General features: G+C 42.4%; 1 protein-coding gene across 5 annotated transcripts in view; it reads right to left on the bottom strand.

Annotated features, from left to right (window-relative positions):
- Positions 1–13,162, bottom strand: part of LOC118397791 (snRNA-activating protein complex subunit 1-like) — a 246,241-nt gene that overhangs the window by 25,282 nt on the left and 207,797 nt on the right. The window contains exons 2-3 of one of the 5 annotated variants that reach the window (XM_052470866.1): positions 2,736–2,792; positions 2,525–2,663 (exon numbers count right to left, since the gene is read on the bottom strand). In XM_052470866.1, coding sequence (XP_052326826.1) covers positions 2,525–2,663; positions 2,736–2,745 — 149 coding nt within the window. In that variant the 5' untranslated portion in view covers positions 2,746–2,792. Of the gene's footprint in view, positions 1–2,085; positions 2,237–2,524; positions 2,664–2,735; positions 2,992–13,162 lie in introns of those variants that run through there. The other 4 variants (XM_035792664.2, XM_035792663.2, XM_035792666.2 and 1 more) reach the window with 4 other exon arrangements.

Raw genomic sequence — 13,162 nt, forward strand, 5'->3', positions numbered from 1 at the left:
TTTGTCACAATCTGAAGGTCCAGATATGTTTATACCTCCCTTGCCTTGGATGTTCCTCTGTCAGTAACTAAAATGGTTGATTCTAAAATTAGTTAACTTCATACTGAGGTTTATTATACGGAGGAATAAAGCTCATTATTTGAGAAAAGCGGTAATATGTAGCACCCAAGGTGAGGGAGGGTTGAATGCTCTGGATATTAAAACCTCTAATATAATATTTAAGATTAAAATGGATACAAAACTATAAGAAATAAGGATTGCATCTGGAATATCATCCCTAATTTAATATTACAACAGATTGGTGGTATAGAATTCTGAAAATCAAATGCAACTTTGATATGGGTAAAATCCCTATTAAGCTTGCAAACTTTTATAAACAAGTACTTCTAACTTGGAAGCTCATGTACAATCAATTTTTCCCCACATTAGGTATACAATATGGAATAATAGACACATAAAATACAAAAACATGTCTGTTTTTCCAGAACTGGTTTGACAACATTATTTGGGTTTAACAATTATTGTTAATGATGGTTGTTAGAGCTATCCCAAAAGATGCTAACAATACTCCAAGTGCAAGTGTTGAGGATTTTGTAGCCTCAATACAATTAGAAGGAATTTACATTTTAAACTATAAATGTATTAACATGTACATAAGGAAACTATGTCAATAGGTTACAATTCCCTCTGCTAAAATGTACTGGAATGCAGCCCTAGGACAAGTGAACTGGAAAAAAGTTTTGTTGTTATCTGGTAAATATTGTATATCATACAAACTCATTCATAGAATCTACCCTGTAAAGACCTTTATTATACAAAGATTTAAAATAGCTATTGATAGCAAATATGTATTTTGTGGTTGTGACCCAGAGACTTGACTATTTATTTTGGAACTGTTCCTATGTCAGAGGATTTGTGAGTCATGTTGGTTTTTTCTCTCCAAATAAAATCTATTAATGTTAATTTGAAAGACTGATATTATGTTTTATTTTCATCCAAGTGATATTGACCCCGATTTAACTTTCATTGTTAATTTGTCCATAAAATGAAGTGTGCAGAGAACAATCCCCTCTTCACATGATTTAAGATTGAAATAATTGAATATATTATTTTTTAAATGATCAGTAAATGTAAAAACAAATAAGCACCATAAAAGTATTTAACAAATTGAAAATGAATCTTGATATGTAATACCCCTCTATGTTAGGTTTATGTACTTGTTTGTATATTTCAGTTTTTTTTGTATTTGTTGTGTTAGTAATAATAAAATATATATATATACACATTTTTAAAAAATTAAGAATTAACAGGATTTATTGAGCAAACACATTTATCACATAGGTTGCTTCCCCAGTGATGTTACCTGCCTGGCACAAGGAGTACTTCTACCAATATCTACAAAAACACATTCTCTTGACAAACAGTGCAAATGTTGGTTAAAGAACTACGATTTGAGCCATTACCAAAATGTGCAACTGCAATGTTCCAGTAGATGTGTTTTGTCAAACTCTGGAACGTGACCATGACCCAGTTTCCAAAAAGCATTTAAAGGAGAAATTCATCTTTAGAACCTTCGTAGGAGCATCGTTTAACCTCGAGCTGTTTCTCAAAACCATCGTTAAAGTAGCACTTGAAAACGCTCGTAATCTAACAAGCACCCTAACGTCTGCCCCTGACCACTCGAAGAAAAGCTACATGCTTCAGTATATGCTTTTTTGCCCTCCCGCGTCACTTTATACACAGAAGATCTCTGCTAAACCTAGAATCACATGGTTTATCCGTCTCTCTGCAACTGCTGAACAAAGTGTACTACAACAAAAGTTGCTAATGTCTTTGCAATTAATACAGGCGGGATATAAAATAAACTATTCATTAAAACCAAGATGACTGCATTAAAATATAGAGTAGCAAATACGCCTATTTCATGTTCAATAAATTGAATATATTTTGTTCTTTGTAGGCTACTGCCTAATTTGTCTAATACATTTCATGATGCGTAGCCTAAAATGTTGCGGAATGACGTGCCAAATCGCTGATTTAGTGCATTTTTATTGGGTATTGCAATACATTAAGCCACTTCAATACTTGCAGCCGTAGATTGTAAACTCTCACTAGGTGCTCATCCGTCGTCAGTATTGTGAAATAATTCAGATTTTAAACTGAGAAAGCTGTCCCGAGAGCAGTGCTGCCCTCATTTCCATCCGATCAGTATCGACAAACACTCCGACGACGCACTTAGCATTGTTCTCTGTGTGGCGTTTTGGGAAACTCGTGTTAAATATTCAGCCGTAGGAAAGACGCATCGTTAAAACGCCAGTAAGCCTAAATTCCATCGTTATCGGAAAACCGGGCACAGGTTGGCAGAGTGGTCTAATAATAATTTGTATGTAAAAAAAATAATAATAATAATAATAACATTTTTTAAAAGTGCATTATGGCAAATGCATATTTGGCAACAAATTGTCGACACTAGGTAGGCCGGCAGGTAATCTTGAGACGACTGATGAAGAGGAAAAGGACTTACTAAAATACACTTGAGAAGCCCATGTTTCTCCAAATAGCAGTAAATTCCTCAAACCGCACGGATTCCGTCTGTTGGAAACGACCCAGCAGTTCCTCGTAGTCTGCTACAAGTGGCTTCAGAAAACGATCCTTCGCTTTACCTGATTAATGATATTTAAACTCAAATACAGATACAGTTAAACTCACTAGTGTGGTGCTGCAATCCTACTTACCATTCGGCATTTCAGAAGTATGGTGATTGGCTACCCTTTTCAGTGAAGTTGACGTGCCTCTCTGAGCTCAACATGCGACCTTTTCAATACAACTGCTTGCCGTCCGTGCCTAATCTTCTTATTCGATATTACTGTGGTCTGCAAACAAATGTTATGGGTGCATGCCGCCACTGTGGTCTGCAAACAAATGTTATGGGTGCATGCCGCCAGCTTCTGTATGGGCTGTGCATCAGCCTAATACGTTCCTCTTCTTCTTCTGTGGAGTTTATATGGCAGTTGGCAACCAACTTTAAGGTGCATTACTGCCACCAACCTGACTTGAGTGTAGACCAGAGACAGTGACTGTCTAAATCCTACCCAATAATCTCGTCTCCCGAAGGAAACAAAATACATTATTAAACACTACATCTCCCAAAGATTTCCCCAAGAGTTCACTTAATCCTGGCTCTTCAACCCCATTACTCCTCAAATCTAATAAAAATCACTCCCTTTCTCTCATATATTTCTGTCATTGAAATAGAACATGTTCCACTGTCTCCATCTCCTCCTGACAATTATCACACCTCCCATTCGAACGTTTCCCCACCCCTTTCAATTTAGCCTTGTGTGTCCAAGTCTCAGCCTTGTGACTACACTTTCCTCCCATCTCAATCGGCCCGAGGACCTCCCTGCCACCACCTTTTCCTGGATCTTATACAGGTGTCTTCCCATACTCTACCTGTTCCTGGATCTTATACAGGTGTCTTCCCATACGCTTCCTGTTCCTGGATCTTATACAGGTGTCTTCCCATACTATTCCTGTTCCTGGATCTTATACAGGTGTCTTCCCATACTCTTCCTGTTCCTGGATCTTATACAGGTGTCTTCCCATACTCTTCCTGTTCCTCGTCTCTTTCCATTTATTTTTAATCGCTGTTCTTATGAATCCCTTGGCTTCTGCTTTACTGATTGACAATTCCATCTCAACAGGATGTTTAAGAGCCTGCTTGGCAATAATATCTACTTCCTCATTCCCCTCTACTCCCACGTGAGCTGGTACCCAGAGGAACATCACAAATACCCCCATCTGTCTTTTTGTCACTGCCACCTTAAACTCAGGAACACTAAAAGCTGCTCCCTGTTTTAGGGTCCTTAGATCCATCTGTGAAAATATTCAAGAAAGCCTAGTATTGTGTTCTTAAATGTTCACTTACAACTGAATCTACTCATTCCTCAACATCTCTTACCCTCTCAAGCAACCCTAGATATATCACTGTCTGAGGGAGAAACCAAGGTGGGATAGCAGGAAGAACCACAGAGGGGCTAAACTCCCTCCCAAACAACGGTTGCGACACTTCACATCTTCTTCATAACTTTCACCATGACCTTCTTTTCTACAACTTCCACATCTCGGATTCCTCCGCCTGCAGACACTTTCTACATGTCCAAACATTCTATACCGTTTAAACTGCAACGGCCTGGAAGTAAAAGCTCTTACAGGAAAGTGCACATACCCCAGCTTCACTCGGGTCAGCAGGGACACAATAATAGACAAGTTATTTTCTTTCCTGCCATTGGCCCAACGATTCATCCTCCATGCATTAACCACTCCAGGAATACTTTTTGGCTCCTCGATGCCCACTTACTCAGAGACTCCAGAAATGACTCCTTTGACAGGTGCTCTTCTCCTTAGTTCAAACACAATACAGCATGGTCATCAATTTGTCTGATTGCCAAGACACTCTTCCTCTATTCAGAAGAAACACAAAAAATCAAGACCAGCCCACTCCTCGTGACCCTCACCGACTCCACTTTACCCACACCTCTCCACCATGTTGGACCCCAATTCTCCCAGAAACCGGACATCCACCAAATGTGATGTCTTTTTTTAACACTAGATGCTAGCTTTCCCATCCCAACTTTGATTTTTCCCCCCTGTCCTTTTGGACAAAGGTCCATTTTTCCTTACTTCCACTGCCATCTGTTTCATATTCCACATCTGCCTGCGCCATCCTTCCTTCATCCGAGTTTATGCTCTCATCTTCTCCTGATGCGCAGTTCCAACCAGAATTTCTGCCTTTTTCCTCTCAGCCACCTGAGAGAAAATACGATCTGCCATCTCCAGCAGTGGAGAAGTTGCTCCTTATTGCCTAATCATGACAATCAGCCTGTTTGAGGGAATCCGTTCAAGCTGTCTCGATTTAGATCAAATTCGGTCTGGTTCGCGGGACACCCGGGCCAATGCGAGACTTTTGGCAAATTTTATAATTAATGAGCTTTAGGAGAAGAGAGGATTTTATCCGATAACACTCACAGTTGTCCTCCAATCACAATGTTTATGAATATTCTGAAACAAACACGTTGTTTCATACATTTGAAAGGAAACATTAAAACATTTGTATTAATTTGATTTAATCACTATTTATATAGAGAATCCTAATTGAGACGAGGGTCTCTTTTTCAATGGTGCCCTGTGTTACCACAAACAACAATTCAAAACAGCTTAAAGAGACACAATTACACACAGAGCAGAAATTATTTGATTTTTAATCACAAAAATATACAGTACACTTTCAAGGCAGCATGGCATTGTAATACGATGTGAAAGTGAGGGGTCACTCACATCCCTTTCCCGCCATTGATTTGGGATACAAATCCCTTTCCCACCCTCACCCTCAGTCCCAGTCCCTGTCTCTCTCTCACACACACACACAGTGTTTATCAGTATGACACCATCACAAAGAAAACCATCAAACAACCACAACCAACCATCAAACAACTAAATCTAATATTAAATCATTTGGAAACTGAGCAAGATGAGGTGACTAAACTGCTTGGAGTAACCCTGGATTGTAAAACTGTCATGGTCAAAACATATTGATACAACAGTAGCTAAGATGGGGAGAAGTCTGTCCATAATAAAGTGCTGTTCTGCCTTTTTAACAACACTATCAACAAGGAAGGTCCTATAGGCTCTAGTTTTGTCACACCTGGACTACTGTTCAGTCGTGTGGTGCCACAAAGAGGGACCCCATAAAATTATAATTGGCTCAGAACCGGGCAGCACGGCTGGCCCTTAAATTTACACTGAGAGCTTACATTAAAATATCATGTACATTTCTCATGGCTCAAAGTGGAGGAGAGATTGATTTAATCACTACTTGATTTTGTAAGAAGTGTTGACATGCTGGATGCACCAAGGTGCCTGTTTAAATTACTGTCACACAGCCCGGACAACAATGTATACCCCACAAGAAATGCCACCAAAGGTCTCTTCACAATCCCTAATTCATGAACAGACTATGGGAGGCACACAGTACTGCATATAGCCATGGCTACATAGAACTCTATTCCACATCAGGTACTGATGCAAGCAGTAGAATCAGATTTAAAAACCAGATAAAAATACACCTTCTGGAACAGCGGGGACTGTGAAGAGACACACACACACACTCACAGACACACAGACGACAATGCAGTAATAACCAACAAGTAATCTAGCTAACAATTCCAAAACTACTACCTTATAGACACAAGTGTAAGGGGATAAAGAATATGTACATAAAGATATATGAGTGAGTGATGGTACAGAGAGGCATAGGCAAGATACAGTAGATGGTATTGAGTGCAGTATATTCATATGAGATGAGTATGTAAACAAAGTGGCATAGTTAAAGTGGCTAGTGATACATGTATTACATAAAGATGCAGTAGATGATATAGAGTACAGTATATACATATACATATGAGATGAATAATGTAGGGTATGTAAACATTATATTAGGAGCATTGTTTAAAGTGGCTAGTGATATATTTTACATCATTTCCCATCAATTCCCATTATTAAAGTGGCTGGAGTTGAGTCAGTGTGTTGGCAGCAGCCACTCAATGTTAGTGGTGGCTGTTTAACAGTCTGATGGCCTTGAGATAGAAGCTGTTTCTCGGTCCCAGCTTTGATGCACCTGTACTGACCTCGCCTTCTGGATGATAGCGGGGTGAACAGGCAGTGGCTCGGGTGGTTGTTGTCCTTGATGATCTTTATGGCCTTCCTATGACATCGGGTGTTGCAGGTGTCCTGGAGGGCAGGTAGTTTGCCCCCGGTGATGCGTTGTGCAGACCTCACTACCCTCTGGAGAGCCTTACGGTTGTGGGCGGAGCAGTTGCCGTACCAGGCGGTGATACAGCCCGACAGGATGCTCTCGATTGTGCATCTGTAGAAGTTTGTGAGTGCTTTAGGTGCGCCTTCTTCACGATGCTGTCTGTGTGGATGGACCAATTCAGTTTGTGATGTGTACGCCGAGGAACTTAAAACTTACTACTCTCTCCACTACTGTTCCATCAATGTGGATAGGGGGGTGTTCCCTCTGCTGTTTCCTGAAGTCCACAATCATCTCCTTAGTTTTGTTGACGTTGAGTGTGAGGTTATTTTCCTGACACCACACTCCCGAGGGCCCTCACCTCCTCCCTGTAGGCCGTCTCGTCGTTGTTGGTAATCAAGCCTACCACTGTTGTGTCGTCCGCAAACTTGATGATTGAGTTGGAGGCGTGCATGGCCACGCAGTCGTGGGTGAACAGGGAGTACAGGAGAGGGCTCAGAACGCACCCTTGTGGGGCCCCAGTGTTGAGGATCAGCGGGGTGGAAATGTTGTTGCCTACCCTCACCACCTGGGGGCGGCCCGTCAGGAAGTCCAGTACCCAGTTGCACAGGGCGGGGTCGAGACCCAGGGTCTCGAGCTTGATGACGAGCTTGGAGGGCACTATGGTGTTAAATGCCGAGCTGTAGTCGATGAACAGCATTCTCACATAGGTATTCCTCTTGTCCAGATGGGTTAGGGCAGTGTGCAGTGTGGTTGAGATTGCATCGTCTGTGGACCTATTTGGGCCGTAAGCAAATTGGAGTGGGTCTAGGGTGTCAGGTAGGGTGGAGGTGATATGGTCCTTGACTAGTCTCTCAAAGCACTTCATGATGACGGAAGTGAGTGCTACGGGGCGGTAGTCGTTTAGCTCAGTTACCTTAGCTTTCTTGGGAACAGGAACAATGGTGGCCCTCTTGAAGCATGTGGGAACAACAGACTGGGATAGGGATTGATTGAATATGTCCGTAAACACACCAGCCAGCTGGTCTGCGCCTGCTCTGAGGGCGCGGCTGGGGATGCCGTCTGGGCCTGCAGCCTTGCGAGGGTTGACACGTTTAAATGTTTTCCTCACGTCGGCTGCAGTGAAGGAGAGTCCGCAATATTTTAGTTGCGGGCCGTGTCAGTGGCACTGTATTGTCCTCAAAGCGGGCAAAAAAGTTATTTAGTCTGCCTGGGAGCAAGACATCCTGGTCCGTGACTGGGCTGGTTTTCTTTTTGTAATCCGTGATTGACTGTAGACCCTGCCACATACCTCTTGTGTCTGAGCCGTTGAATTGAGATTAAATTGTATTGTGTTATGAAATGTAATGTCATTTAATATTTTAAATTGTATTTAATATTTAACTGACACTGTACATTTGTTCCTGTTTGGGTTGTCAGAGAAACATCAAACTAAATCCAAATTATTCAAACCAGACCATCAATGGAACTGACACAAGCCATTACCACCATACATAAAGTTTCGGCTTTACAAAGGATGTTACAGAATTATGTGCCGGTGACTCTTAGATAAACACCATCGAATAGCCCTCTCTCAGAGAAAATATGTAACTGGCCCTTCACATCTCTGGCCCTAATCAAACCGATTGGTTGCTAGTGACCAGGTTGCCAGGTGCCATATCACACTGTGGAATCAGCCTATCACAGGCAGTCATCTTGGTTACCAGATCCCCAATTCCTGCCAGCCCCTCTGTCTTCTTCAAGCAGTTGCAGAGAGAGCATCAAGCCCCTACACCTCTTCCCTGCCCAACACAACTGGACTCATTCACATACCTTGACATGTGGAAAGGTGTCCGTGTATAAAGTAAGTTAAAGGAGGGAAATCGAATTTGTGATTATTACTGCTGGTTGTTCTGTACAATATTAGCTTTTAATTCTATACAGTTATTTGACATTTGTTTCTACTCTATTCTGTAAGGTTCTGCATCTGTGCATTCTTTCCCTGGTGTATTAATTTGGTATGTGAATATTCGTTTCCTATATTGTCTCCTGTTACAGAACCACTACCATTCCACTTTCCATATCTGCCAGTGTATGTCAATAAAGTATCCCTGTGTGTAACTCTGAAGTTGAATCATTCCCCATGTCCTCTGAACAGGGCCGGGGCTAGCGTGTCACAGTCCAGCAAAAATATGGAGAGCCAGGTCGCACTCTTTCAAATGGTGTGAAATTACTGGGCAAAATCGTGTGCAATTATAGGTCCCCTTGTCAGTCCAGTGCCCTGATCATTGTCTTGTTTCAAGGTATTTATGGAGACAATACTGCAAAAATAACACCTCAACCCTGAAGACCTCCATCTGGCTGCCACAAGCTTGCTCAGAACAAGCTGCAGAAGTCATGATTCATTTGGAGTAGAAAATGCTGTATACCACATGCTTCAAGTTGCACTGGACCAGGGTTTCTGTAATGGGATTTTGTTTGTTTGGTTGATGTGAGGAGTGTGAATGATGTTTGCTGTACTAATGATTCTGATGTGCTGTTTGAAACAAGTCATGCAATTGAAACTAAGTGCCCAAATGATGGTCTAAATGCAAACCCTTAACCCAGCCATATACAGATACTGTAAGTACGGGGTAGGTCATCGTTTCATCCATGCTGGTAGGAGGTGAAGTTTCCCCTGTCCTCTCTCCATCTGTCATGGCCCGGTATGTTGCTACTCACCTTTGTGGGACTTTTATAGTTCATGAATTGATGTGCACATATGAATTACATGTTGTGTCTGTTACATACTGTATTTGAATAGCTGTTCTTGGAAAATGTTAAACTACTGTATGAATCTGTTGCTTTGAGGTTCTGATGCTGTAAAACTAATTGTCCATTTATTTCTGTGGACTATGGAAGAAGAGACATTTATCTTTTCAAATGTAACCAGCACAAACATGTAGTTCCACCAATATCTAGTCTAGACATCTTTCACTAATTATGTTACATATGGATAAGCACGAAATATAGTTTCAGATGATCATCAAATCAAAATCCAATTGTATTTGTCACATGCTTTGTAAACAACAGGTGTAAACTAACAGTGAAATGCTTACGGACCCTTCCCAGAAATGCAGAATGCAATAAAGACATTCAAATAATAATAGAAAAGTAGAGAAAAGGCCTCCCGGGTGGCGCAGTGGTTAAGGGCCCTGTACTACAGCACCAGCTGTGCCACCAGAGACTCTGGGTGGCACAGCTGACTAGTCAAGAGGATAGATAATAGACAGTCGCAGCAGCATAGTGTGTGTGTGTGTGCGTGCGTGCGTGCGTGCGTGCGTGTGTGTATAGAGTCAAAAAGAGTAAAAGGTCAATGCAGATAGTCCGGGTAACTATTTGGTTAATTATTTAGCAGTCTTATGTCATGGGGGTAGAAGCTGTTCAGGAGCCTTTTGGACCGGTACCAATTGCCATGCAGTAGCAGAGAGAACAGTCTATGACTTGGGTGGCTGGAGTCAATTTTTATGGCCTTCCTCTGGCACCACCTGGTGTAGAGGTCATGGATGGCAGAGAGTTCGACCCCAGTGATGTACTGGGACGTACACACTACATTTTACATTTACATTTAAGTCATTTAGCAGACGCTCTTATCCAGAGCGACTTACAAATTGGTGCATTCAGAAAATAGTTTAAAAAAAGAAAAACCCTTGAACAAGTACGTGTGTCCAAACCTTTTATTGATACTGTATATTATTTTATCAGTCAATTGAAATAAATTAATTTGGCCTTAATCTATGGAGTTCACATGACTGGGCAGTGATGCAGCCATGGGTGGGCCTTGCAGGGCATAGGCCCACCCACTTGGCAGCCAAGCCCACCAACTCGAGAGCCAGGCCCAGCCAATCAGAATTTGTTTTTCCCCACGAAAGGGCTTTATTTTGGACAGAAATACTCCTCAGCACCCTCCCTCAGAAGATCCGACAGGTGAAGAAGCCGGATGTGGAGGTCCTGGGCTGGCGTGGTTACACGTGGTCTGCGGTTGTGAGGCCAGCTGGACATACTGCCAAATTCTCTAAAACGACGTTGGCGGCAGCTTATGGTAGAGAAATTAACATTCAATTCTCTGACAACAGCTCTGGTGGACATCCCTGCACACTCCTGAGGACACCATCCAACCTGGAACTGAGTGGGTAGTGTTTGGTCTGATGTTATTTTGAAAGCCAAGAAGAAGAAAAATGAAAAATAAAGTACATTACAATGATATATTTTACTTTATGGGGCCCGAATGCTGAGTTAAGACTTCCAAGTTGGCTTGAACAGACAAGATACAACTTAAATTAGTACTGAGGTGTGAAGTAAGAGGTGTAGAGGCCTTTGGGCCCAACAAGTGCTAGGAGTCTCTCGCAGCCTGCCCCATCCAAATCCAGAGGCCTTTCAAGTCCCCTCCCGCTGTTCAGAGACCATCCACTGGCATTTTCTACAAGAAATCTGCCTCCAGAAATAAAAGCTTCTTCCAAGTGTGTGTGACACCTACTCCCGTTGCCTCTTGTGCTGCTGCTTGGATTCCACCTGGTGATCTGTTCACCATCTGCCCTGGACTGTCTCCCCGTCTGGCACAGGTACCCCCACCACACTCCCCACCTCTCTCCCGAGCTTTCACTCGCCTCCAGGACACAGGCACTGTTGGGGCGAGTAACTCTGAACTTACAATGGCTAGCCCCAAGTCATTTTATATTAAAAATGTTTCTTGTGCATTTTGCCATATGACTCCTGCATGCTTTCTGCATGCTTTGTTGACTATGAACTTTCTTGTTGACCCAACAGTGAGACAGACTATGTTTGTTCCAACACTCGAGAATCTCTTGGTTACACAGACTTTTGGCCTCCCATCCTATTCTAACCACCTCTCGCCGGTTTTGTATTCATGTTACCTGATGAAGTTGCTGTACAATATGATCTTGTTGCCATCTGATGCACGTTCAGATGTCATAAATCAGCACTGCAGAGCTCTCCCTGTCCTCTGCCATGTCTTTATTGTATTACTGCTGAGGATATCTGTAAATGTGCATGTACACCCTGGCCCATCTACTGTTGCTAGCCCCAATTCTGACTTGTGCTCTGATATCTGCTTCACTGATTTCTGCTCTTGTAAAAGCCTGGGTTTTCTGCACGTTAACACTAGAAGCTTATTACCTAAAATTGATCAATTGAAAGTGTGGGTTCACAGCTCCAATCCAGATGTGTTTGTCATTACTGAGATGTGGTTAAGGAAGAGTGTTTTGAATACTGATGTTAACCTTTCTAGTTATAACCTTTTTTGGCAAGAAAGTCTTCCAAAGGTGGGGGAGTGGCAATCTTCACCAAGGATCACCTTCAGTGCTCAGTTGTCTCCACCAAGTCTGTCCCCAAACAATTTGATTTGTTGGTTTTAAGCATTCAACTTTCAAATAGCTCTTTGTTGACTGTTGCTGGGTGCTATCGTCCTCCATCAGCACCGGCCTGTACCCTACCTGCCCTAAGCTCTCTCCTGGCCCCTTACACTAAGTCTGAATTTGTCCTGCTAGGTGACCTAAACTGGGACATGCTTAAACCAACTGACCAAGTCCTAAAGCAATGGGACTCCCTAAATCTTTCTCAAATTATTACCAATCCCACAACGAATGACTCCAAACACCCAGAGAAGGCTACTCTCCTCGATGTTATCCTCACAAATAATCCTGATAGGTATCAGTCTGGTGTTTTCTGTAATGACCTTAGTGATCACTGTTTTGCAGCCTGTGTTCAAAATGGCTGCTCAGTGAAACAACCTGTCCTGATTTGTCATAGAAGCTTGCTAAAAAACTTTAATGAACAATCCTTGTTAACAAACACGCTCCCATCAAGAATTGCATTTGGCGAAAGGCTCGGCACACGCATACTCAGGCTGACTGGAATAAGTGCACTCAGGCTATCTGGAAGGCCAAAGATAGTTAATTTAAGGAGCAGTTCTCTCTCTGTGGGTCTAAGCCCAATACGTTCTGGAAAACAGTCAAAGACCTGGACAATAAACCCTCTTCCTCACAGCTGCCAATATCCCTTAATGTTGACGATGTGGTTGTTACTGATAAGAAGCACATGGCTGAGCTCTTTAATCACCACTTCATTAAATCAGGATTCCTATAGGCTCAGCCATGACTCCTTGCCCATCCAACACTTCCTCATCTCCCCGTCTAATGCAACTAGCCCTGATGCTCCTCCCTCTTTTTCCCCTGCCCCGCAACACAGCTTCTCCCTGCAGGCGGCCACTGAGTCCGAGGTGCTAAAGGAGCTCCTTAAACTTGACCCCCAAAAAAACGTCTGGGTCAGATGGTTTAGACCCTTTCTTCTTTAAGGTTGCTGCCCATATCATTG

Source organism: Oncorhynchus keta, chromosome 19, assembly GCF_023373465.1.
Source record: "Oncorhynchus keta strain PuntledgeMale-10-30-2019 chromosome 19, Oket_V2, whole genome shotgun sequence".
NCBI lineage: Eukaryota > Metazoa > Chordata > Actinopteri > Salmoniformes > Salmonidae > Oncorhynchus > Oncorhynchus keta.